The sequence below is a fragment of the Pseudophryne corroboree genome, chromosome 1, assembly GCF_028390025.1.
Source record: "Pseudophryne corroboree isolate aPseCor3 chromosome 1, aPseCor3.hap2, whole genome shotgun sequence".
Taxonomy (NCBI): Eukaryota; Metazoa; Chordata; class Amphibia; order Anura; family Myobatrachidae; genus Pseudophryne; species Pseudophryne corroboree.
The window spans coordinates 564,438,427-564,464,284 of NC_086444.1; the positions used below are offsets into that span (position 1 = coordinate 564,438,427).

At 47.9% G+C, this 25,858-nt stretch overlaps 1 protein-coding gene across 1 annotated transcript in view; it reads right to left on the reverse strand.

The window, feature by feature from the left end:
- ACER2 (alkaline ceramidase 2) overlaps positions 1-25,858 on the reverse strand; it is a 76,507-nt gene that overhangs the window by 13,720 nt on the left and 36,929 nt on the right. The window contains exon 4 of the mRNA XM_063914171.1: positions 16,603-16,740. Coding sequence (XP_063770241.1) covers positions 16,603-16,740 — 138 coding nt within the window. The remainder of the gene's footprint in view (positions 1-16,602; positions 16,741-25,858) is intronic.

Here is a 25,858-nt window from a genome sequence, read left to right on the forward strand (position 1 = left end):
GCTGCTTGTTGCAGTCTCTTACCCTTTCCTTTGCCTCGGGGCAAATAGGAATGTCCTTTTGCTCGTTTGTTCTTATAGGAACGAAAGGACTGCGGCTGAAAAGCCTGCGGCTTTTTCTGCTGGGAGGTGACCTGGGGTAAAAAGGTGGATTTTCCGGCCGTTGCCGTGGCCACCAGATCCGATAGACCGACCCCAAATAATTCCTCCCCCTTATACGGCAATACTTCCATATGTCGTTTGGAATCCGCATCACCTGACCACTGGCGCGTCCATAAACTTCTTCTGGCAGATATGGACATCGCACTTACTCTTGATGCCAGAGTGCAAATATCTCTCTGTGCATCTCGCATATAAAGAAATGCATCCTTTAACTGCTCTATAGTCAGTAAAATACTGTCCCTATCCAGGGTATCAATATTTTCAGACAGTGACTCCGACCAAGCCACGCCAGCACTGCACATCCAGGCTGAGGCGATTGCTGGTCTCAGTATAACAGTGTTTATACTTTTTAATGTATTCTCCAGCCTCCTATCAGCTGGATCCTTGAGGGCGGCCGTATCAGGAGACGGTAACGCCACTTGCTTTGATAAGCGTGTGAGCGCCTTATCCACCCTAGGAGGTGTTTCCCAGCGCGCCCTAACCTCTGGCGGGAAAGGGTATAATGCCAATAACTTCTTTTAAATTAGCAGTTTTCTATCTGGGGTAACCCACGCTTCATCACACACTTCATTCAGTTCCTCTGATTCAGGAAAAACTATCGGTAGTTTTTTCACACCCCACATAATACCCCTTTTTGTGGTACTTGCAGTATCAGAGATATGCAAAGCCTCCTTCATTGCCGTGATCATATAACGTGTGGCCCTACTGGAAAATACGTTTGTTTCTTCACCGTCGACACTGGATTCAGTGTCAGTGTCTGGGTCTGTGTCGACCGACTGAGGTAAAGGGCGTTTTACAGCCCCTGACGGTGTCTGAGACGCCTGGACAGGTACTAACTGGTTTGCCGGCTGTCTCATGTCGTCAACCGACTTTTGTAGCGTGCTGACACTATCCCGTAATTCCATAAACAAAGCCATCCATTCTGGTGTCGACTCCCTAGGGGGTGACATCACCATTACAGGCAATTGCTCCGCCTCCACGCCAACATCGTCCTCATACATGTCGACACACACGTACCGACACACAGCAGACACACAGGGAATGCTCTGATAGAAGACAGGACCCCACTAGCCCTTTGGGGAGACAGAGGGAGAGTTTGCCAGCACACACCCAAGCGCTATAAATATATATAGGGACAACCTTAATAAGTGTGTTCCCTTTATAGCAGCTCAAATATTATAAATATCGCCAATAAGTGCCCCCCCTCTCCGTTTTTACCCTGTTTCTGTAGTGCAGTGCAGGGGAGAGTCCTGGGAGCCTTCCTCGCAGCGGAGCTGGGCAGGAAAATGGCGCTGTGTGCTGAGGAGAATAGGCCCCGCCCCCTTTTCGGCGGGCTTCTTCTCCCGTTTTTTTTGGAACCTGGCAGGGGTTAAATACATCCATATAGCCCCAGGGGCTATATGTGATATATTTTAGCCAGAATAGGTATATTACATTGCTGCCCAGGGCGCCCCCCCGAGCGCCCTGCACCCTCAGTGACCGCTGGTGTGAAGTGTGCGGAGAGCAATGGCGCACAGCTGCAGTGCTGTGCGCTACCTCATGAAGACTGAGACGTCTTCTGCCGCCGGTTTCTGGACCTCTTCTCTATTCGGCATCTGCAAGGGGGTCGGCGGCGCGGCTCCGGTGACCCATCCAGGCTGTACCTGTGATCGTCCCTCTGGAGCTAGTGTCCAGTAGCCTAAGAAGCAAATCCATCCTGCACGCAGGTGAGTTCACTTCTTCTCCCCTAAGTCCCTCGTTGCAGTGAGCCTGTTGCCAGCAGGACTCACTGAAAATAAAAAACCTAACAAACTTTTACTAAGCAGCTCTTTAGGAGAGCCACCTAGATTGCACCCTGCTCGGACGGGCACAAAAACCTAACTGAGGCTTGGAGGAGGGTCATAGGGGGAGGAGCCAGTACACACCACCTAGTGGTCAAACTTTTAAATTTTGTGCCCCGTCTCCTGCGGAGCCGCTATTCCCCATGGTCCTGACGGAGTCCCAGCATCCACTAGGACGTCAGAGAAAATGACAATTTCTGAGCGGTTTTTGGCTAAATAAATAGTCAGTTAAGTGGTTAATCAATTTGGTAGCTCACCTCTGAACCTTTTCAAGTTCTAATGACTTTTATATAGTGTGGTGCCCATAACTGTACACAATACTCAAGATGCGGTCACACCAATGATTTACACAGTGGCAGGATTACACTCTCATCCCTTGCCTCAATTCCTCTTTTAATGCATGCTAACACCTTATTTGCATTTGTTGCTGCACTTCGACATTGTGTGTTGCCACTAAATCTACCTTCAATGAACACCCCCAAATCCTTTTCTAATACCGTTTACCCTATATTTTCCCCATTTAATTGGTAGGTTGCATGTTTATTCTTAGTGCATAACTTTACATATTTGCACATTAAACCCTCATGCTCCGTTTCGTTGCCCAAACTTCCAGTTTAATTAAATCGCTCCGAAGAGACTCCATATCCATGTCTGACTTGATTACCATACATATTTTAATATCATCTGCAAAAATGGACACTGCTTTCTAGTCCTTCTCCTAGATCATTTATGAATATGTTAAACAATAGTGGCCCCATCACCGAACCCTGCGGTATTCCACTGATTACTTTAGCCCAGTTGGAAAACATTCCATTAACCACCACTCGCTGTTCCTTGTTATCAAGCCAATTACCTATGTACACATAGTATTTCCTATACCAAGCTCCCTTAATTTGAAAATCAGCCTCCTGTGAGGCACAGTGTCGAAAGCTTTTGCAAAATCCGGATAGCCCACATTTACTGCGTTACCCTGGTCAAGATTGTCGCTTACTTTCTCATAGAAGCTAATCAAATTAGACTGGCATGACCTGTTTCTCACAAAACCATGCTGGTTCTTATTAATAGCATGGGGGTTCTCCAAGTAATCCTGAATGCTATCCTTTAGTATACTTTCCAAAAGCTTCCCCACTATTGATGTCAGACTAACATGTCTATAGTTACCAGGATGAACTTTAATACCCTTTTTAAATAATGGGACTACCTCTGCTATATGCCAGTCCTTTGGTATCATGCCTGATGTAAGGTAATCAGTAAAAATCAGATACAGTGGCTTTGCTATTTCAGCATTTAGCTCCATCAGATCCCTAGGATGAAGTCCATCTGGACTAGGAGATTTGTTAGTCTTTTTTTTTTTAAATCGCTCACGGACTACTTCCTCAGACAGATAAGTATTACACAACGGGCCATTATCCTTACTATTATTATTGTTACTCCATAATCCCACTATCTGGTCCTCTCTAGTAAACACTGATGAAAAAAAATGTATTCAATAATTCAGCTTTTTCTTTATCGTCATTGATCAAGAATCCCAGTTATTTTTAATGGTCCTAGTCTCTTTTTAGCCTCTTACCACTTATGTACTTAAAAGGGTTAGTTTTATTCTCGATTTGCTAGTGATTAGCGATTTGTATTATTAACACAATCTAAAAATTTTATGAAATAAATATTTAAAAAAAATAATAATCATATAATGTGTAAAAAATCCAAAAAATAGAAGTACATGCAGAGTTAGTTTTAGTTTCAGAAGATATTTCCCTGTGTTTACTTTGTTACCTCCGACTGTTTGGTTCCTTGGCCTCTGACTAGACCTAGGGTGTGTTAATATCTAGTAAAATAAGAATTTACTTACCGATAATTCTATTTCTCGTAGTCCGTAGTGGATGCTGGGGACTCCGTCAGGACCATGGGAATAGCGGCTCCGCAGGAGACAGGGCACAAAAATAAAGCTTTAGGATTAGGTGGTGTGTACTGGCTCCTCCCCCTATGACCCTCCTCCAAGCCTCAGTTAGGATACTGTGCCCGGACGAGCGTACACAATAAGGAAGGATATTGAATCCCGGGTAAGACTCATACCAGCCACACCAATCACACCGTATAACTTGTGATCTGAACCCAGTTAACAGTATGACAAACGTAGGAGCCTCTGAACAGACGGCTCACAACAATAACAACCCGAATTTGTTTGTAACAATAACTATGTACAAGTATTGCAGACAATCCGCACTTGGGATGGGCGCCCAGCATCCACTACGGACTACGAGAAATAGAATTATCGGTAAGTAAATTCTTATTTTCTCTAACGTCCTAAGTGGATGCTGGGGACTCCGTCAGGACCATGGGGATTATACCAAAGCTCCCAAACGGGCGGGAGAGTGCGGATGACTCTGCAGCACCGAATGAGAGAACTCAAGGTCCTCCTCAGCCAGGGTATCAAATTTGTAGAATTTTGCAAACGTGTTTGCCCCTGACCAAGTAGCAGCTCGGCAGAGTTGTAATGCCGAGAACCCCCGGGCAGCCGCCCAGGATGAGCCCACTTTCCTTGTGGAATGGGCCTTGACAGATTTAGGTTGTGGCAAGCCTGCCACAGAATGTGCAAGTTGAATTGTGCTACAAATCCAACGAGCAATCGTCTGCTTAGAAGCAGGAGCACCCATCTTGTTGGGTGCATACAATATAAACAGTGAGTCAGACTTTCTGACTCCCGCCGTTCTTGAAATATATATTTTCAATGCCCGGACCACGTCCAACAACTTGGAATCCTCCAAATCGTTAGTAGCCGCAGGCACCACAATAGGCTGGTTCAGGTGAAACGCTGACACCACCTTAGGCAGAAAATGAGGACGCGTCCGCAGTTCTGCCCTGTCCGTATGGAAAATCAGATATGGGCTCTTATATGATAAAGCCGCCAATTCTGATACTCTCCTGGCTGAAGCCAGGGCCAGTAGCATGGTTACTTTCCATGTAAGATACTTCAACTCCACCGATTTGAGCGGCTCAAACCAATGGGATTTGAGAAAATCCAAGACTACATTAAGATCCCACGGTGCCACTGGGGGCACAACCGGGGGCTGTATATGTAGTACTCCTTTTACAAAAGTCTGGACTTCAGGAACTGAAGCCAATTCTTTCTGGAAGAAAATCGACAGGGCCGAAATTTGAACCTTAATGGACCCCAATTTGAGGCCCATAGACAATCCTGTTTGCAGGAAATGTAGGAATCGACCCAGTTGAAATTCCTCTGTGGGGGCCTTCCTGGCCTCACACCACGCAACATATTTCCTCCAAATGCGGTGATAATGTTGTGCAGTCACCTCCTTCCTGGCTTTTACCAGTGTAGGAATGACCTCTTCCGGAATGCCTTTTTCCCTTAGAATTCGGCGTTCAACCGCCATGCCGTCAAACGCAGCCGCGGTAAGTCTTGGAATAGACACGGTCCCTGCTGAAGCAGGTCCCGTCTTAGAGGTAGAGGCCACGGATCCTCCGTGAGCATCTCTTGAAGTTCCGGGTACCAAGTTCTTCTTGGCCAATCCGGAGCCACTAGTATCGTTCTTACTCCCTTTTGCCGTATAATTCTCAGTACTTTTGGTATGAGAGGCAGAGGAGGGAACACATACACTGACTGGAACACCCACGGTGTTACCAGAGCTTCCACAGCTACTGCCTGAGGGTCTCTTGACCTGGCGCAATACCTGTCCAGTTTTTTGTTGAGGCGGGACGCCATCATACCCACCATTGGTTTTTCCCAACGGTTCACAATCATGTGGAAGACTTCTGGATGAAGTCCCCACTCTCCCGGGTGTAGATCGCTCCCGGAATGAATACTGCTGACAGTGCTATCACATGATCTTCCGCCCAGCGAAGAATCCTTGCAGCTTCTGCCATTGCTGTCCTGCTTCTTGTGCCGCCCTGTCTGTTTACGTGGGCGACTGCCGTGATGTTGTCCGACTGGATCAACACCGGCTGACCCTGAAGCAGGGGTTTTGCCAGACTTAGAGCATTGTAAATCGCTCTTAGCTCCAGTATATTTATGTGAAGAGACATCTCCAGGCTTGACCATACTCCCTGGAAGTTTCTTCCCTGTGTGACCGCTCCCCAGCCTCTCAGACTGGCATCCGTGGTCACCAGTACCCAGTCCTGTATGCCGAATCTGCGGCCCTCTAACAGATGAGCACTTTGCAACCACCACAGAAGAGACACCCTTGTCCGTGGCGATAAGGTTATCCGCTGATGCATCTGCAGATGTGATCCGGACCATTTGTCCAGCAGATCCCACTGAAAAGTTCGTGCGTGGAATCTGCCGAATGGAATCGCTTCGTAAGAAGCCACCATCTTTCCCAGGACTCTTGTGCATTGATGCACAGACACTTTCCCTGGTTTTAGGAGGTTCCTGACAAGTTCGGATAACTCCCTGGCTTTCTCCTCCGGAAGAAACACCTTTTTCTGAACCGTGTCCAGAATCATTCCCAGGAACAGCAGACGTGTCGTCGGGGTCAACTGAGATTTTGGAAAATTCAGAATCCACCCGTGTTGTTGCAGCACTAGTCGGGTTAGTGCTACTCCGTCCTCCAGCTGTTCTCTGGACCTTGCCCTTATCAGGAGATCGTCCAAGTAAGGGATAATTAATACGCCTCTTCTTCGCAGAAGAATCATAATTTCGGCCATTACCTTGGTAAAGACCCGAGGTGCCGTGGACAATCCAAACGGCAGCGTCTGAAACTGATAATGACAGTTTTGCACCACGAACCTGAGGTACCCTTGATGTGAAGGGCAAATTGGGACATGCAGGTAAGCATCCTTTATGTCCAGGGACACCATAAAGTCCCCTTCTTCCAGATTCGCTATCACTGCTCTGAGTGACTCCATCTTGAACTTGAATTTTTGTATGTACAGGTTCAAAGATTTCAGATTTAGAATAGGTCTTACCGAGCCGTCCGGCTTCGGTACCACAAATAGCGTGGAGTAATACCCCTTTCCCTGTTGTAGGAGGGGTACCTTGACTATCACCTGCTGAGAAAACAGCTCGTGAATGGCTTCCAATACCGTCGCCCTGTCTGAGGGAAACATTGGCAAAGCAGACTTTAGGAACCTGCGAGGGGGAGACTTCTCGAATTCCAACCTGTAACCCTGAGATACTACCTGCAGGATCCAGGGGTCCACCTGTGAGCAAGCCCACTGTGCGCTGAAATTCTTGAGTCGACCCCCCACCGCTCCTGAGTCCGCTTGTAAGGCCCCAGCGTCATGCTGAGGGCTTTGCAGAACCCTGAGAGGGCTTCTGTTCCTGGGCAGGGGCTGCTTGCTGCCCTCTCTTACCCCTTCCTCTGCCCCGAGGCAGATATGACTGTCCTTTTGTCCGCTTGTTCTTATAGGACCGAAAGGACTGCGGCTGAAAAGACGGTGTCTTTTTCTGTTGGGAGGGGGTCTGAGGTAAAAAGGTGGATTTTCCGGCAGTTGCCGTGGCCACCAGATCCGATAGACCGACGCCAAATAATTCCTCCCCTTTATACGGCAATACTTCCATATGTCGTTTGGAATCCGCATCACCTGACCACTGTCGCGTCCATAAACTCCTTCTGGCAGATATGGACATCGCATTTACTCTCGATGCCAGAGTGCAAATATCTCTCTGAGCATCTCGCATATAAAGGAAAGCATCCTTTAATTGCTCTATAGTCAATAAAATACTGTCCCTATCCAGGGTATCAATATTTTCAGTCAGGGAATCCAACCAGACGACCCCAGCACTGCACATCCAGGCTGAGGCGATGGCTGGTCGCAGTATAACACCAGTATGTGTGTATATACTTTTTAGGGTAGTTTCCAGTCTCCTATCAGCTGGATCCCTGAGGGCGGCCGTATCAGGAGACGGTAACGCCACTTGTTTTGATAAGCGTGTGAGCGCCTTATCCACCCTAGGGGGTGTTTCCCAGCGCGCCCTAACCTCTGGCGGGAAAGGGTATAATGCTAATAACTTTTTTGAAATTAGCACTTTTCTATCTGGGTTAACCCACGCTTCATCACATACATCATTTAATTCCTCTGATTCAGGAAAAACTACAGGTAGTTTTTTCACCCCCCACATAATACCCCTTTTTGTGGTACTTGCAGTATCAGAGATATGCAAAGCCTCCTTCATTGCCGTGATCATATAACGTGTGGCCCTACTTGAAAATACGTTTGTTTCATCACCGTCGACACTAGATTCAGTGTCTGTGTCTGTGTCGACCGACTGAGGTAAAGGGCGCTTTACAGCCCCTGACGGTGTCTGAGACGCCTGGGCAGGTACTAACTGGTTTGCCGGCCGTCTCATGTCGTCAACTGATTTTTGTAATGTGCTGACATTATCACGTAATTCCATAAACAAAGCCATCCATTCCGGTGTCGACTCCCTGGGGGGTGACATCACCATTATCGGCAATTGCTCTGCCTCCACACCAACATCGTCCTCATACATGTCGACACACACGTACCGACACACAGCAGACACACAGGGAATGCTCTTATCGAAGACAGGACCCCACTAGCCCTTTGGGGAGACAGAGGGAGAGTTTGCCAGCACACACCCAAGCGCTATAATATATATATGGGAACAACCTTATATAAGTGTTGTTCCTTATAGCAGCTTAAATATATCAAAATATCGCCAAAAAATGCCCCCCCTCTCTGTTTTACCCTGTTTCTGTAGTGCAGTGCAGGGGAGAGTCCTGGGAGCCTTCCTCACAGCAGAGCTGAGCAGGAAAATGGCGCTGTGTGCTGAGGAGAATAAGCCCCGCCCCCTATTTCGGCGGGCTTTTCTCCCGGAGTTTTAGATATCTGGCATGGGTTAAATACATACATATAGCCTCAATGGCTATATGTGATGTATTCTTTTGCCATAAAGGTATTAAATATTGCTGCCCAGGGCGCCCCCAGCAGCGCCCTGCACCCTCCGTGACCGCTTGGTGTGAAGTGTGTGACAACAATGGCGCACAGCTGCAGTGCTGTGCGCTACCTTCATGAAGACTGAAGAGCCTTCTGCCGCCTGTTTCCGGACCTTCAATCTTCAGCATCTGTAAGGGGGGTCGGCGGCGCGGCTCCGGGACGAACCCCAGGAGGAGACCTGTGTTCCGACTCCCTCTGGAGCTAATGGTGTCCAGTAGCCTAAGAATCCAATCCATCCTGCACGCAAGTGAGTTGAAATTCTCTCCCCTAAGTCCCTCGATGCAGTGAGCCTGTTGCCAGCAGGACTCACTGAAAATAAAAAACCTAAAAACTTTTTCTAAGCAGCTCTTTAGGAGAGCCACCTAGATTGCACCCTGCTCGGACGGGCACAAAAACCTAACTGAGGCTTGGAGGAGGGTCATAGGGGGAGGAGCCAGTACACACCACCTAATCCTAAAGCTTTATTTTTGTGCCCCGTCTCCTGCGGAGCCGCTATTCCCATGGTCCTGACGGAGTCCCCAGCATCCACTTAGGACGTTAGAGAAATTGGTATTAAAAGTTTATATTCTTCGTGCTCCTTGAAAGCCAAAGATAAGGCACAGAAAGGTTGAAAATTGCAACCTCTATCTGAAATGTTACATTTCAAGTAGTCCATAGCAAGAACATAATGAAAATCAGGGGCGGCTGCTGCTCCTGGGCTGCAGCGCCGTCCAAAGTGTGAAGGGGGAGCTGAACATTTGAACATACATGTGAAGTTGTATGTAACACATATACTGGCTTCCTTCTGTAGGAAACAGCAGCCACCATACCATGGAAAACACTGCTTGGCCTGTCTATTGTCATTTAGCCCGCCCCCAGACTTCCACTGGCTGGTTTTAAAGGAGTCGGGGGTGGGATAAATGATGATTGACAGGCTGAGCAGTGTGTGCCATGCTGTGGCAGCTGCAGATTCCCAGGGAAGGAAGCCAGGACATATGTTACATACAATTATCCACACCCCATTTTAGACACAATAGACCCGATTCAGAGTTGCACGGCAAGATACGCAGCTGCATTGTACTGTACGCCTGGAAATAAATGTGGCTCTTCAGCTGTGTTCAGGGTGCCCCATCCATCTGCTTGTGAAAGTAGCCGACATCACTATCAGGGAGAATTGGCACCAGCCCTTTATCTGGTGCTAGAGATCCACCTGAAATTATACAGATCTCTGCATACACTCAACTCTGAATATTCTGCAATTCCACCTATAACAGAGAACACTTATGATATGTGGGAATGCCCAATAACCCCCCTCTCAGCTGCAAGTAAAGATTGGGCTGAGACGCGTATGACCTAGTTTGCCAGCGTGCGCTTAGCTATGAAGCATGTGCAGAGCATAAAAATGTCAATTTTATCTGCAAAACAGACTTACATGCAACTCCGAACTAGCCTCAGCATTTTTATAACATATAACCAGTTCCAAGAGGGTAAAGAAAGGTTTATCTGCAATTCTAAGCATGTTACATGTAATGCTCGCTTTCCAGTGCATGTCAACATTTAGTATGATATTTATTTTCGCTCTATTCTGGGTACATGACTGAAGAATAAAAAAAATAAAAAAATAAAAAAAAAATATATATATATATATATATATATATATATATATATATATATATATATATATATATATATATATATATATATATATATATATATATATAATAAGATTTTACTTACCGATAAATCTATTTCTCGGAGTCCGTAGTGGATGCTGGGGTTCCTGAAAGGACCATGGGGAATAGCGGCTCCGCAGGAGACAGGGCACAAAAAGTAAAGCTTTTCCGATCAGGTGGTGTGCACTGGCTCCTCCCCCTATGACCCTCCTCCAGACTCCAGTTAGGTACTGTGCCCGGACGAGCGTACACAATAAGGGAGGATTTTGAATCCCGGGTAAGACTCATACCAGCCACACCAATCACACCGTACAACTTGTGATCTAAACCCAGTTAACAGTATGATAACAGCGGAGCCTCTGAAAGATGGCTTCCTTCAACAATAACCCGAATTAGTTAACAATAACTATGTACAATTTATGCAGATAATCCGCACTTGGGATGGGCGCCCAGCATCCACTACGGACTCCGAGAAATAGATTTATCGGTAAGTAAAATCTTATTTTCTCTATCGTCCTAGTGGATGCTGGGGTTCCTGAAAGGACCATGGGGATTATACCAAAGCTCCCAAACGGGCGGGAGAGTGCGGATGACTCTGCAGCACCGAATGAGAGAACTCCAGGTCCTCCTTAGCCAGAGTATCAAATTTGTAAAATTTTACAAACGTGTTCTCCCCTGACCACGTAGCTGCTCGGCAAAGTTGTAATGCCGAGACCCCTCGGGCAGCCGCCCAAGATGAGCCCACCTTCCTTGTGGAGTGGGCCTTTACAGATTTAGGCTGTGGCAAGCCTGCCACAGAATGTGCAAGTTGGATTGTGCTACAGATCCAACGAGCAATCGTCTGCTTAGACGCAGGAGCACCCATCTTGTTGGGTGCATACAATATAAACAACGAGTCAGATTTTCTGACTCCAGCTGTCCTTGCAATATATATTTTTAATGCTCTGACAACGTCCAGTAACTTGGAGTCCTCCAAGTCACTTGTAGCCGCAGGCACTACAATAGGCTGGTTCAGATGAAATGCTGACACCACCTTAGGGAGAAAATGCGGACGAGTCCGCAGTTCTGCCCTGTCCGAATGGAAAATCAGATATGGGCTTTTGTAAGATAAAGCTGCCAATTCTGACACTCTCCTGGCAGAAGCCAGGGCTAGAAGCATGGTCACTTTCCATGTGAGATATTTCAAATCCACCTTTTTTAGTGGTTCAAACCAATGAGATTTTAGGAAGTCCAAAACCACATTTAGATCCCACGGTGCCACTGGAGGCACCACAGGAGGCTGTATATGCAGCACTCCCTTAACAAAGGTCTGGACTTCAGGGACTGAAGCCAATTCTTTTTGAAAGAAAATCGACAGGGCCGAAATTTGAACCTTAATAGATCCCAATTTGAGACCCATTGACAATCCTGATTGCAGGAAATGTAGGAATCGACCCAGTTGAAATTCCTCCGTCGGAGCACTCCGATCTTCGCACCACGCAACATATTTTCGCCAAATTCGGTGATAATGTTGCACGGTTACTTCCTTCCTTGCTTTAATCAAAGTAGGAATGACTTCTTCCGGCATGCCTCTTTCCTTTAGGATCCGGCGTTCAACCGCCATGCCGTCAAACGCAGCCGCGGTAAGTCTTGAAACAGACAGGGACCCTGCTGAAGCAAGTCCCTCCTTAGAGGTAGAGGCCACGGATCTTCCGTGATCATCTCTTGAAGTTCCGGGTACCAAGTCCTCCTTGGCCAATCCGGAACCACTAGTATCGTTCTTACGCCTCTTTGCCGTATAATTCTCAATACTTTTGGTATGAGAGGCAGAGGAGGAAACACATACACCGACTGGTACACCCAAGGCGTTACCAGCGCGTCCACAGCTATTGCCTGCGGATCTCTTGACCTGGCGCAATACCTGTCCAGTTTTTTGTTGAGGCGAGACGCCATCATGTCCACCATTGGTCTTTCCCAACGGGTTACCAGCATGTGGAAGACTTCTGGATGAAGTCCCCACTCTCCCGGGTGAAGATCGTGTCTGCTGAGGAAGTCTGCTTCCCAGTTGTCCACTCCCGGGATGAACACTGCTGACAGTGCTATCACATGATTCTCTGCCCAGCGAAGAATCCTTGCAGCTTCTGCCATTGCCCTCCTGCTTCTTGTGCCGCCCTGTCTGTTCACATGGGCGACTGCCGTGATGTTGTCCGACTGGATCAATACCGGTTTTCCCTGAAGCAGAGGTTCTGCCTGGTTTAGAGCATTGTATATTGCTCTTAGTTCCAGAATGTTTATGTGAAGAGACGTTTCCAGGCTCGTCCATACTCCCTGGAAGTTTCTTCCTTGTGTGACTGCTCCCCAGCCTCTCAGGCTGGCGTCCGTGGTCACCAGGATCCAATCCTGTATGCCGAATCTGCGGCCCTCCAATAGATGAGCACTCTGCAACCACCACAGAAGAGACACCCTTGTCCTTGGAGACAGGGTTATCCGTAGGTGCATCTGAAGATGCGACCCTGACCATTTGTCCAACAGATCCCTTTGGAAAATTCTTGCGTGGAATCTGCCGAATGGAATCGCTTCGTAAGAAGCCACCATTTTTCCCAGGACTCTTGTGCATTGATGTACAGACACCTTTCCTGGTTTTAGGAGGTTCCTGACAAGCTCGGATAACTCCTTGGCTTTTTCCTCCGGGAGAAAAACCTTTTTCTGAACCGTGTCCAGAATCATCCCTAGGAACAGCAGACGAGTTGTCGGCATTAACTGGGATTTTGGAATATTCAGAATCCACCCGTGCTGTTTTAGCACTTCTTGAGACAGTGCTAATCCCATCTCTAGCTGTTCTCTGGACCTCGCCCTTATTAGGAGATCGTCCAAGTATGGGATAATTAATACGCCTTTTCTTCGAAGAAGAATCATCATCTCGGCCATTACCTTTGTAAAGATCCGAGGTGCCGTGGACAATCCGAACGGCAGCGTCTGAAACTGATAGTGACAGTTTTGTACAACGAACCTGAGGTACCCCTGGTGTGAGGGGTAAATTGGAACGTGGAGATACGCATCCTTGATGTCCAAGGATACCATAAAGTCCCCCTCTTCCAGGTTCGCTATCACTGCTCTGAGTGACTCCATTTTGAACTTGAACTTCTTTATGTACAGGTTCAAGGACTTCAGATTTAGAATAGGCCTTACCGAGCCATCCGGCTTCGGTACCACAAAAAGAGTGGAATAATACCCCTTCCCTTGTTGCAGAAGAGGTACCTTGACTATCACCTGCTGAGAGTACAGCTTGTGAATGGCTTCCAACACCGTCTCCCTTTCGGAGGGGGACGTTGGTAAAGCAGACCTCAGGAAACGGCGAGGTGGATCTGTCTCTAATTCCAACCTGTATCCCTGAGATATTATCTGCAGGATCCAGGGATCTACTTGCGAGTGAGCCCACTGCGCGCTGTAATTTTTGAGACGACCGCCCACCGTCCCCGAGTCCGCTTGAGAAGCCCCAGCGTCATGCTGAGGCTTTTGTAGAAGCCGGGGAGGGCTTCTGATCCTGGGAAGGAGCTGCGTGTTGCTGTCTCTTCCCTCGACCTTTGCCTCGTGGCAAATATGAATAGCCCTTTGCTCTCTTATTTTTAAAGGAACGAAAGGGCTGCGGTTGAAAAGTCGGTGCCTTTTTCTGTTGGGGAGTGACTTGAGGTAGAAAGGTGGATTTCCCGGCTGTAGCCGTGGCCACCAAATCTGATAGACCGACTCCAAATAACTCCTCCCCCTTATACGGCAAAACTTCCATATGCCGTTTTGAATCCGCATCGCCTGTCCACTGTCGCGTCCATAAAGCTCTTCTGGCCGAAATGGACATAGCACTTACCCGTGATGCCAGTGTGCATATATCCCTCTGTGCATCACGCATATAAAGAAATGCATCCTTTATTTGTTCTAACGACAGTAAAATATTGTCCCTGTCCAGGGTATCAATATTTTCAATCAGGGATTCTGACCAAACTACCCCCGCACTGCCCATCCAGGCAGTTGCTACAGCTGGTCGTAGTATAACACCTGCATGTGTGTATATACTTTTTTGGATATTTTCCATCCTCCTATCTGATGGATCTTTAAGTGCGGCCGTCTCAGGAGAGGGTAACGCCACTTGTTTAGATAAGCGTGTTAGCGCCTTGTCCACCCTAGGAGGTGTTTCCCAGCGCTCCCTAACCTCTGGCGGGAAAGGGTATAATGCCAATAATTTCTTTGAAATTATCAGCTTTTTATCAGGGGCAACCCACGCTTCATTACACACGTCATTTAGTTCTTCTGATTCAGGAAAAACTATAGGTAGTTTTTTCATACCCCACATAATACCCTGTTTAGTGGTACCTGTAGTATCAGCTAAATGTAACGCCTCCTTCATTGCCAAAATCATATAACGTGTGGCCCTACTGGAAAATACGGTTGATTCGTCACCGTCACCACTGGAGTCATCGCCTGTGTCTGGGTCTGTGTCGACCGACTGAGGCAAAGGGCGTTTCACAGCCCCTGACGGTGTTTGAGTCGCCTGGACAGGCACTAATTGATTGTCCGGCCGTCTCATGTCGTCAAACGACTGCTTTAGCGTGTTGACACTATCCCGTAGTTCCATAAATAAAGGCATCCATTCTGGTGTCGACCCCCTAGGAGGTGACATCCCCATATTTGGCAATTGCTCCGCCTCCACACCAATATCGTCCTCATACATGTCGACACACACGTACCGACACACAGCAGACACACAGGGAATGCTCCTAATGAAGACAGGACCCACTAGCCCTTTGGGGAGACAGAGGGAGAGTTTGCCAGCACACACCAAAAGCGCTATATATATATATCAGGGATAGCCTTATAATAAGTGCTCCCCTATAGCTGCTTTGTTATATAAAAATATCGCCATAAATTTGCCCCCCCTCTCTGTTTTACCCTGTTTCTGTAGTGCAGTGCAGGGGAGAGACCTGGGAGCCGTCCTGACCAGCGGAGCTGTGAGAGGAAATGGCGCCGTGTGCTGAGGAGATAGGCCCCGCCCCTTTTCCGGCGGGCTCGTCTCCCGCTATTTTGAGAAATCAGGCAGGGGTTAAATATCTCCATATAGCCTCTAGGGCTATATGTGAGGTATTTTTAGCCTTTATAGGTACTCATTTGCCTCCCAGGGCGCCCCCCTCCCAGCGCCCTGCACCCTCAGTGACTGCCGTGTGAAGTGTGCTGAGAGGAAAATGGCGCACAGCTGCAGTGCTGTGCGCTACCTTTAGAAGACTGCAGGAGTCTTCAGCCGCCGATTCTGGACCTCTTCTGTCTTCAGCATCTGCAAGGGGGCCGGCGGCGCGGCTCCGGTGACCATCCAGGCTGTACCTGTGATCGTCCCTCTGGAGCTTGATGTCCAGTAGCCAAGAAGCCAATCCATCCTGCACGCAGGTGAGTTGACTCCTTCTCCCCTCAGTCCCTCGCTGCAGTGATCCTGTTGCCAGCAGGAATCACTGTAACATAAAAAACCTAGCTAAACTTTCTCTAAGCAGCTCTTTAGGAGAGCCACCTAGATTGCACCCTTCTCGGCCGGGCACAAAAATCTAACTGGAGTCTGGAGGAGGGTCATAGGGGGAGGAGCCAGTGCACACCACCTGATCGGAAAAGCTTTACTTTTTGTGCCCTGTCTCCTGCGGAGCCGCTATTCCCCATGGTCCTTTCAGGAACCCCAGCATCCACTAGGACGATAGAGAAATATATATTATGTAAAGCCAATTCTTTGTTGTGTTTTGCATAAGATGGACATGATGAAGGATCAGATACTAGGTTGCAAGTCACTTTCCAAGAAATGAGAGGCGTCGTGTGTGAGCAATGACAGTGCTGATTCTATACCATTTATCAACTTCTACATTGCTAATCTGAGAGGGAAACGGCAGGGAGAGACCCTGATGAAGACTTCCTATCTCTGGAGTGTATTTGTTATTGTTATTACATTTTCATTTAAAGGTCTAGCACACAGCTTGTTCAAGTCCACGTGACTACTACAGAAACTATCCAGGCATGGTATAGCTGCTGGAGCATGGGGACAGACTCACCTCTTGAGCTCAGTAACGAGTAGGATGGTACAAGGGATACCCAGCGTCATTAAGGAGATGTTATTGATGGCAGGTTTAATGAATGCCAAGACTGTGGTAATTCCAGACACCACTCCAACCACTGCTTTAAATCTCCATCTACAATAAAATAGAGACAACCATTCAAATTCTACCAATATGTTACATTTCTATTGCGTTTATACAGAAAACCACAATACATATTTAGTCATCATAAATAAATGGCTTGATGGACTGGGAGAAGTTTTGCTGCGGAAAGTTCATGTCAAAATAACACATTTATATTCAATATAACATTTTGGGCCAGAGCGGAGCATTGTTGGTTTGGGTGTGTGTGTGTTTTAGCAAGGCAGGGTGCTCGATTTAGGTCTTGATCCTTGTATAAATAACTCAGTGGGTATGTAACCTGCATAAGAACAGGCAGACTGCCAATGGTTGTATAATATGACGTGATGCCACAGAAGTGTAGGGCAGAGTCTTACAATAACCTCCCCTTAAAAAAGGGGGCATGGGTTTGTGAAAAGGAAGTGTGCCCTAATATATGTATCATGTTATCCGCCTCAAAGCTATAACAACTGTGGTACAATGTAGGACTTTTAAAGTAGTATAGGAGTGGCACACTATGCAGCCATTCATAGACACAGCTAAACCCATACACAGATTATTACACCCTCATTATACATATTACATCAACTTGCCAGCTGCACTGTCAGCCACACTGTAGAGACCTCACTGTAATAGTATGCCCTCTTCCACCTTCTTATACTGTGCCCCTATCCATCTGGTCATGCCTGCACCCTGTATAGTGCTGAAGCACATTAGGTTTCATTTGTTGTTAAGGGGTAATGTTTGGTTGGGAACAGGATATGGGTACATTTTCTAGGACATGAATATAACAAAACCATAAATTTAGCTTTGCTTGTTAGACAAAATGGTGGAAGCTACAAAGGAATGCTGCCAAGTGTAAAATAATGCACTTGTGGCCTTAGTCAGTGTGCAGCGATGGCAGAAGCTACAGGTGAAAACAGGGCAAACAAGCAAGTAAAACAAAATACTTGAGTGCAAAGATATTAACAGCAGCAGAACAGAAGTCTAGTCTGCAGTCTGTAAAACATCACTTACAAAACTGATGCTGCAGAGATCTTACACGGCTTGCTGACCTAGAGAGGCAGTGCATGGACATTTATACCAGCAGAACTGCCCCTCCTTTCTCCTCCTACGCTACAGAGTGCCAGCAGATGTAAACAGGGTCCCCTTTTCTCCCGTGCCCATCACTAACTACTTTTTCTCCTGCATTATAACCCTTTTACACTGCCCAAATAACCCGGATTACTGCCGGGTCTACCCAGGTCGGACTGCAGTGTCAACTGCTCCCTAAAAAAAAAAATTACCCGGGTTGATTTACCAGCCAGTCCTACCATGGTCTCGACCAGGGATGAACACGGGTAGGACCTGTGTTGAGAGGCAGTGTAAACTGGTAACCCAGGACCTGTTTACAGCAATGGGGGAGCGCATACCTCCCAACCACACTGTCCTGCGGGCAGTTCGGAGGTTGGGGGGACGGGGGCACGCAGCCTCCGCTGCTGTCTGCCCTGCTATGCAGACAGCAACAGTGCTGGGGTGAAGATGAATGTATGCCCAGCACGAGTGCGGCGTCCATTCACTGCAATAAGTCTGAGGCTGGGTGCAGCCTGCAGCTGCCAGGGTGCTGAGCGTGCTCTCAGCGTGATGTAAGCCTGATGATTCTTTGGGATTTATTTTGCATAAAAAAAATAAGATTTTACTCACCGGTAAATCTATTTCTCGTAGTCCGTACTGGATGCTGGGGACTCCGTAAGGACCATGGGGAATAGACGGGCTCCGCAGGAGACTGGGCACGCTAAAGAAAGATTAGGTCCTATCTGGTGTGCACTGGCTCCTCCCTCTATGCCCCTCCTCCAGACTTCAGTTAAGGAAACTATGCCCAGAAGAGCCGACATTACAAGGAAAGGATTTTGGAATCCAGGGTAAGACTCATACCAGCCACACCAATCACACCGTATAATTCGTGATAAACTTACCCAGTTAACAGTATGAACAACAAACAAGCATCACTCAACTGATGCCGCATAACATAACCCTTTAGTAAGCAATAACTATATACACGTATTGCAGAAAGGACCATGGGGATTATACCAAAGCTCCTAAACGGGCGGGAGAGTGCGGATGACTCTGCAGCACCGAATGAGCAAACACAAGGTCCTCCTCAGCCAGGGTATCAAACTTGTAGAACTTTGCAAATGTGTTTGAACCCGACCAAGTAGCAGCTCGGCAAAGCTGTAATGCCGAGACCCCTCGGGCAGCCGCCCAAGAAGAGCCCACCTTTCTTGTGGAATGGGCTTTCACTGATTTTGGATGCGGCAATCCAGGCGCAGAATGAGCCTGCTGAATCGTGCCACAGATCCAGCGAGCAATAGTTTGCTTTGAAGCAGGAGCACCCCAGCTTGTTGGATGCATACAGGACAAACAGCGAGTCAGTCTTCCTGACTCCAAGCAACTTGGAATCCTCCAAGTCACCAGTAGCCGCAGGCACCACAATAGGTTAGTTCAAATGAAAGGATGACACCACCTTTGGCAGAAAATGCGGACGAGTCCGCAATTCTGCCCTATCCATACGGAAAACCAGATAGGGGCTTTTACATGACAAAAGCCGCCAATTCTGACACACGCCTAGCCGAAGCTAAGGCCAACAGCATGACCACTTTCCACGTGAGATACTTTAGCTCCACGGTCTTAAGTGGCTCACACCAGTGGGATTTCAGGAGACTCAACACCACGTTAAGATCCCAAGGTGCCACTGGTGGCACAAAAGGGGGCTGAATATGCAGCACTCCCTTAAACATCTGAACCTCAGGCAGTGAAGCCAGTTCTTTCTGGAAGAAAATGGATAGGGCCGAAATCTGGACCTTTATGGACCCTAATTTTAGGCCCATAGTCACTCCTGACTGTAGGAAGTGCAGGAATCGACCCAGCTGGAATTCCTCTGTAGGGGCCTTCCTGGCCTCACACCAAGCAACATATTTTCGCCATATACGGTGATAATGCTTTGCCGTCACGTCCTTCCTAGCCTTTATCAGCGTAGGAATAACTTCATACGGAATGCCTTTTTCCGCTAGGATCCGGCGTTCAACCGCCATGCCGTTAAACGCAGCCGCGGTAAGTCTTGGAACAGACAGGGCCCTTGTTGTAACAGGTCCTGTCTGAGAGGCAGAGGCCACGGGTCCTCTGTGAGCATTTCTTGCAATTCCGGGTACCAAGTCCTTCTTGGCCAATCCGGAACAATGAGTATTGTTCTCACTCCTCTTTTTCTTACGATTCTCAGCACCTTTGGTATGAGAGGAAGAGGAGGAAACACATAGACCGACTGGAACACCCACGGTGTTACTAGTGTGTCCACAGCTATCGCCTGAGGGTCCCTTGACCTGGCGCAATACCTTTTTAGCTTTTTGTTGAGACGGGACGCCATCATGTCCACCTGTGGCAGTTCCCATCGATTTGCAATCTGCGTGAATACTTCTTGATGAAGTCCCCACTCTCCCGGGTGGAGGTCGTGCCTGCTGAGGAAGTCTGCTTCCCAGTTGTCCACTCCCGGAATGAACACTGCTGACAGTGCTAGTACGTGATTCTCCGCCCAACGAAGAATCCTGGTGGCTTCTGCCATTGCCACCCTGCTTCTTGTGCCGCCCTGGCGGTTTACATGGGCCACTGCAGTGATGTTGTCTGACTGAATCAGCACTGGTTGGTTTCGAAGCAGAGGCTCCGCTTGACTCAGGGCGTTGTATATGGCCCTTAGTTCCAGGATATTGATGTGCAGACAAGTCTCCTGACTTGACCATAGCCCCTTGAAGTTTCTTCCTTGAGTGACTGCCCCCCATCCTCGGAGGCTTGCATCCGTGGTCACCAGGACCCAGTCCTGTATGCCGAACCTGCGGCCCTCGAGGAGGTGAGCACTTTGCAGCCACCACAGAAGAGACACCCTGGCCCTGGGGGACAGGGTGATCAGCCGATGCATCTGAAGATGCGATCCGGACCACTTGTCCAACAGATCCCACTGAAAGATCCTTGCATGGAACCTGCCGAAGGGAATGGCTTCGTATGACGCCACAATCCTTCCCAGGACTCGCGTGCAGTGATGCACCGATACCGGTTTTGGTTTTAGGAGGCCTCTGACCAGAGTCACGAGCTCCTGAGCCTTCTCCTCCGGGAGAAACACCTTTTTCTGGTTTGTGTCCAGAATCATGCCCAGGAAGGGCAGACGCGTCGTAGGAATCAGCTGCGACTTTGGAATATTCAGAATCCAGCCGTGCAGTTGCAACACTTCCTGAGAGAGTGCTACGCTGATCAGCAACCGCTCCCTGGACCTCGCCTTTATGAGGAGATCATCCAAGTATGGGATAATTGTAACCCCTTGCTTCCGAAGGAGCACCATCATTTCCGCCATTACCTTGGTAAATATTCTCGGTGCCGTGGACAGGCCAAACGGCAACGTCTGCAATTGGTAATGACAGTCCTGTACCACAAACCTGAGGTACTCCTGATGAGGTGGATAAATGGGGACATGCAAGTACGCATCCTTGATGTCCAGCGACACCATAAAATCCCCCTCTTCCAGGCTTGCAATAACCGCTCTGAGCGATTCCATTTTGAACTTGAATCTTTTCAGATAAATGTTCAGGGATTTTAAATTCAATATGGGTCTGACCGAACCGTCCGGTTTCGGTACCACAAACATTGTGGAATAGTATCCCCTTCCCTGTTGAAGGAGGGGAACCTTTACCACCACCTGCTGGAGATATAACTTGTGAATTGCCGCTAACACTACTTCCCGTTCCATGGGGGAAGCTGGCAGGGCCGATTTGAGGTAACGGTGAGGGGGCATCACTTCGAATTCCAGCTTGTATCCCTGAGACACAATCTGTAGAGCCCAGGGATCCACCTGAGAGCGAACCCACTGGTGGCTGAAATATCAGAGACGCCCCCCCACCGCTCCTGGCTCCACCTGTGGAGCCCCAGCGTCATGCGGTGGATTTAGTGGAAGCCGGGGAGGACTTCTGTTCCTGGGAACTAGCTGTATGGTGCAGCTTCTTTCCTCAACCCCTGCCTCTGGCAAGAAAGGACGCACCTCTGACCTTCTTGCTTCTTTGTGATCGAAAGGACTGCATTTGGTAATAAGGTGCTTTCTTAGGCTGTGAGGGAATATATGGCAAAAAATTTGACTTCCCAGCCGTAGCTGTGGAAACTAGGTCCGAGAGACCGTCCCCAAACAATTCCTCACCCTTATAAGGCAACACCTCCATGTGTTTTTTAGAGTCGGCATCACCTGTCCATTGCCGAGTCCATAAGACCCTTCTGGCAGAAATCGACATTGCGTTTATTCTAGAGCCCAGCAGGCAAATGTGCCTCTGGGCATCCCGCATATATAGGACAGCATCTTTGATATGTCCTAGGGTCAGTAAGATAGTCTCCCTGTCTAGGGTATCTAACTCCTCAGAGAGAGTATCTGTCCATGCTGCTACAGCACTACACATCCAGGCCGCAGCAATTGCTGGCCTCAGAAGAGTACCAGAATGTGTATAAACAGACTTCAGGATACCTTCCTGCTTCCTATCCGCAGGAACCTTTAGGGCGGCCGTATCCTGTGACGGCAGGGCCACCTTCTTAGATAAGCGCGTCAACGCTTTGTCTACCCTAGGGGAGGATTCCCAGTGTAACCTATCCGTTGGCGGGAAAGGATACGCCATAAGTAATCTTTTGGAAATCAGTACTTTCCTATCAGGGGAATCCCTTTTTCACATAACTCATTAAATTCATGTGAAGGGGGAAAAGTCACTTCTTGCTTTTTCTCCCCAAACATATAAACCCTCGTCAGGGACAGGGTTTTCCTCCGATATGTGCAATACATCCTTCATTGCTATAATCATGTATCGGATGGCTTTAGTCATTTTAGGCTGCAACTTTGCCTCGTCGTCATCGACACTGGAGTCAGAATCCGTGTCGACATCTGTGTCAACCAACTGGGATAGTGGGCGCTTTTGAGACCCTGACGGCCTCTGAGCTGTAGAATCAGACACGGGTTGAGACCCTGACTGATTATCCAACCTTTTATGCAAGGAGCTTACGTTATCATTTAACACCTTCCACATATCCATCCAATCAGGTGTCGGCGCCGACACCACATTCACTTGCACTTGTTCTGCCTCCACGTAGCCGTCCTCGTCAAACATGTCGACACAAACGTACCGACACACCGCGGGAATGCTCTAATTGAGGACAGGACCCCACAAGGCCTTTTGGGGAGACAGAGAGAGAGTATGCCAGCACACACCCCAGCGCTATATAACCCAGGGATTACACTGTAACTTAGTGTTTACCGAGTAGCTGCTGTTTATGATAATATGCGCCTAAATTTATGTGCCCCCCCTCTCTTTTTACCCTTTTTCTACCTTGATACTGCAGGGGAGAGCCTGGGGAGCTTCCTCTCAGCGGAGCTGTGAAGAGAAAATGGCGCTAGTTAGTGCTGAGGAAAAAGGCCCCGCCCACTCAGCGGCGGGCTTCTGTCCCGGGTCTGTGTAATAAAATGGCGGGGGCTCGTACATATATACAGTGCCCAGCTGTATATATGTGTCTTTTTGCCAAGAGGTATCCTAATTGCTACCCAGGGCGCCCCCCCCTGCGCCCTACAGTGACCGGAGTGTGTGGGTAGTGTGGGCGCAATGGCGCACAGCTGCAGTGCTGTGCGCTACCTCATGTGAAGACAGGAGTCTTCTTGCTTCTGCCGGCTTCGGACTTCTGGCTCTGCGAGGGGGACGGCGGCGCGGCTCCGGGAACGGACGACCAAAGTTAAGATCCTGTGTTCGAACCCTCTGGAGCTAATGGTGTCCAGTAGCCTAAGAAGCGCAACCTAGCCGCAGTTAGTAGGTTTGCTTCTCTCCCCTCAGTCCCACGTAGCAGAGAGTCTGTTGCCAGCAGAAGCTCTCTGAAAATAAAAAAACCTAACTAAAATACTTTATTAGCAAGCTCAGGAGAGCTCACTAAAAGCACCCAGCTCTGGCCGGGCACAGATTCTAACTGAGGTCTGGAGGAGGGGCATAGAGGGAGGAGCCAGTGCACACCAGATAGTACTAAATCTTTCTTTAGAGTGCCCAGTCTCCTGCGGAGCCCATCTATTCCCCATGGTCCTTACGGAGTCCCCAGCATCCACTAGGATGTTAGAGAAAAATAAAAATAAAAAGAGAAAGGAAAAACATGAGATCCTAGTATGTGAGAATTTTTCAGACTAAACCAAACAGAAAGGCTAATTTACAACAATGTGACCTGCAGCAGAGGCATGTGATATGCCCATTTGCACAGTGAGGTGCTAGGATTTAAAGGCAAAGATCTGCAGGAGTGCAAAAGATTGAACAGGATTTATAAGAGACAGTCTTTAGTATGCATTGGGCACTTGAGTGCACATTCTTTTGCATCCACATGTATCAGAAATATTACTTTGAGAATGACCTGGAGAGAGTGGTTTGCTCAGGTTATTTAAGGGGCTCATTTTGCATCCCTATTTGCACTAGGGAAAAGCTATTCCAATGTGCATATCTACAAATGTGATAAACACATTAAACTAAAACACAGATAAGGAAAAAAAAAAAAAAAAAAAAAACACATCCACATCACCTAACTCTTATCTGTAATTTAAGTCCTCAGTGACGCTTAGCTACAGTAAATGTTAAATTAATAAAAGGCGGTTGGGTAAAACGCCAGTCTGACCAGTCACTTCAAAACATTTTCAGGTGGATTCACAAACCCACTAAAGCTGGCCATACACTATCCAATTATCGGCCTGATCAGCCCATAATCATATGTTTGGGTAGATAACTGCAGGTTCGGTATGATTTACCGGCGGTCGGGATGCCAGCCATCAATATACAGATAGCGGCATTATGGCATCGGGGCGAGCACAAAAAGTTTCCTTGAGGGCTCACTGCGTTCGCCACGCTGCAGCCTCGTGGATCGCCACAGGTTCTATTCCCACTCTATGGGGCAGATTTATTAAGCTCGGTGAAGTGATAAAGTGGAAGGTGATAAAGGACCAGCCAATCAGATCTTAACTGCCATATCACAGGCTGGGTTTGAAAAATGACAGTTAGGAGCTGACTGGCTGGTGTTTTATCACCTTCCACTTTATCACTTCACGAAGCTTAATAAATCTGCCCCACTGTGTTTCATGGACACCCACATGTGTTAATAGCCCCTGTGCGCCAAGATTTCGTATGTCGGCATTGTCAGTTGTCGGGATTCCGGCGTTGGTATCCTGAATGCTGGGATCTAGACAGCATTCCAACTCCAATGTATTGCCGTGACCGATCAGTATTTTTCTGTCAGCAAGGCTGGGGAACACTAGACCATGGGATTACAGGTTGGGGCTCCAGCCCCAGCATACAATCCCACGGTCCAGTGTCCCACAGCCTGCTTATGAGAAAAACATTCAATGGTAAGCGACCAAAAACCCTATTTTCTCTTGCAGCAAGGCTGGCGCGACACTGGATCATAGGATTTCCCAGTCTGTTTTAGAGAAAAGGATTCAACTTGAAGTGACAAAAAAAATCCTATAATCATCCAGTATATCAGATAATCGTTAGTCTGCATCTACCACTGTATGCACGATATTCCCCTGTTCCTTTACAGGGAAGAAATGGGAAAAGGTTTCCTCCCCAGCGGATGAACACAGATATCACGGCCATGGATTTCAGCTTGTCAGATACAATATCATGTCAGTCTGACAGACATTTTATCTGACAGTGTATACACAGCTTAAGCTTTCAGTTAAGTCTTTGACTGTGAAGTAGGGATACAATGCAATATTCTTATCTATATCTGTGATGCAATATGATACATTACACAAACATATACACATGGAAAAAAAAATAAGAATTTACTTACCGATAATTCTATTTCTCGGAGTCCGTAGTGGATGCTGGGGTTCCTGAAAGGACCATGGGGAATAGCGGCTCCGCAGGAGACAGGGCACAAAAAAGTAAAGCTTTACTAGGTCAGGTGGTGTGCACTGGCTCCTCCCCCTATGACCCTCCTCCAGACTCCAGTTAGGTACTGTGCCCGGACGAGCATACACAATAAGGGAGGCATTTTGAATCCCGGGTAAGACTCATACCAGCCACACCAATCACACCGTACAACTTGTGATCTAAACCCA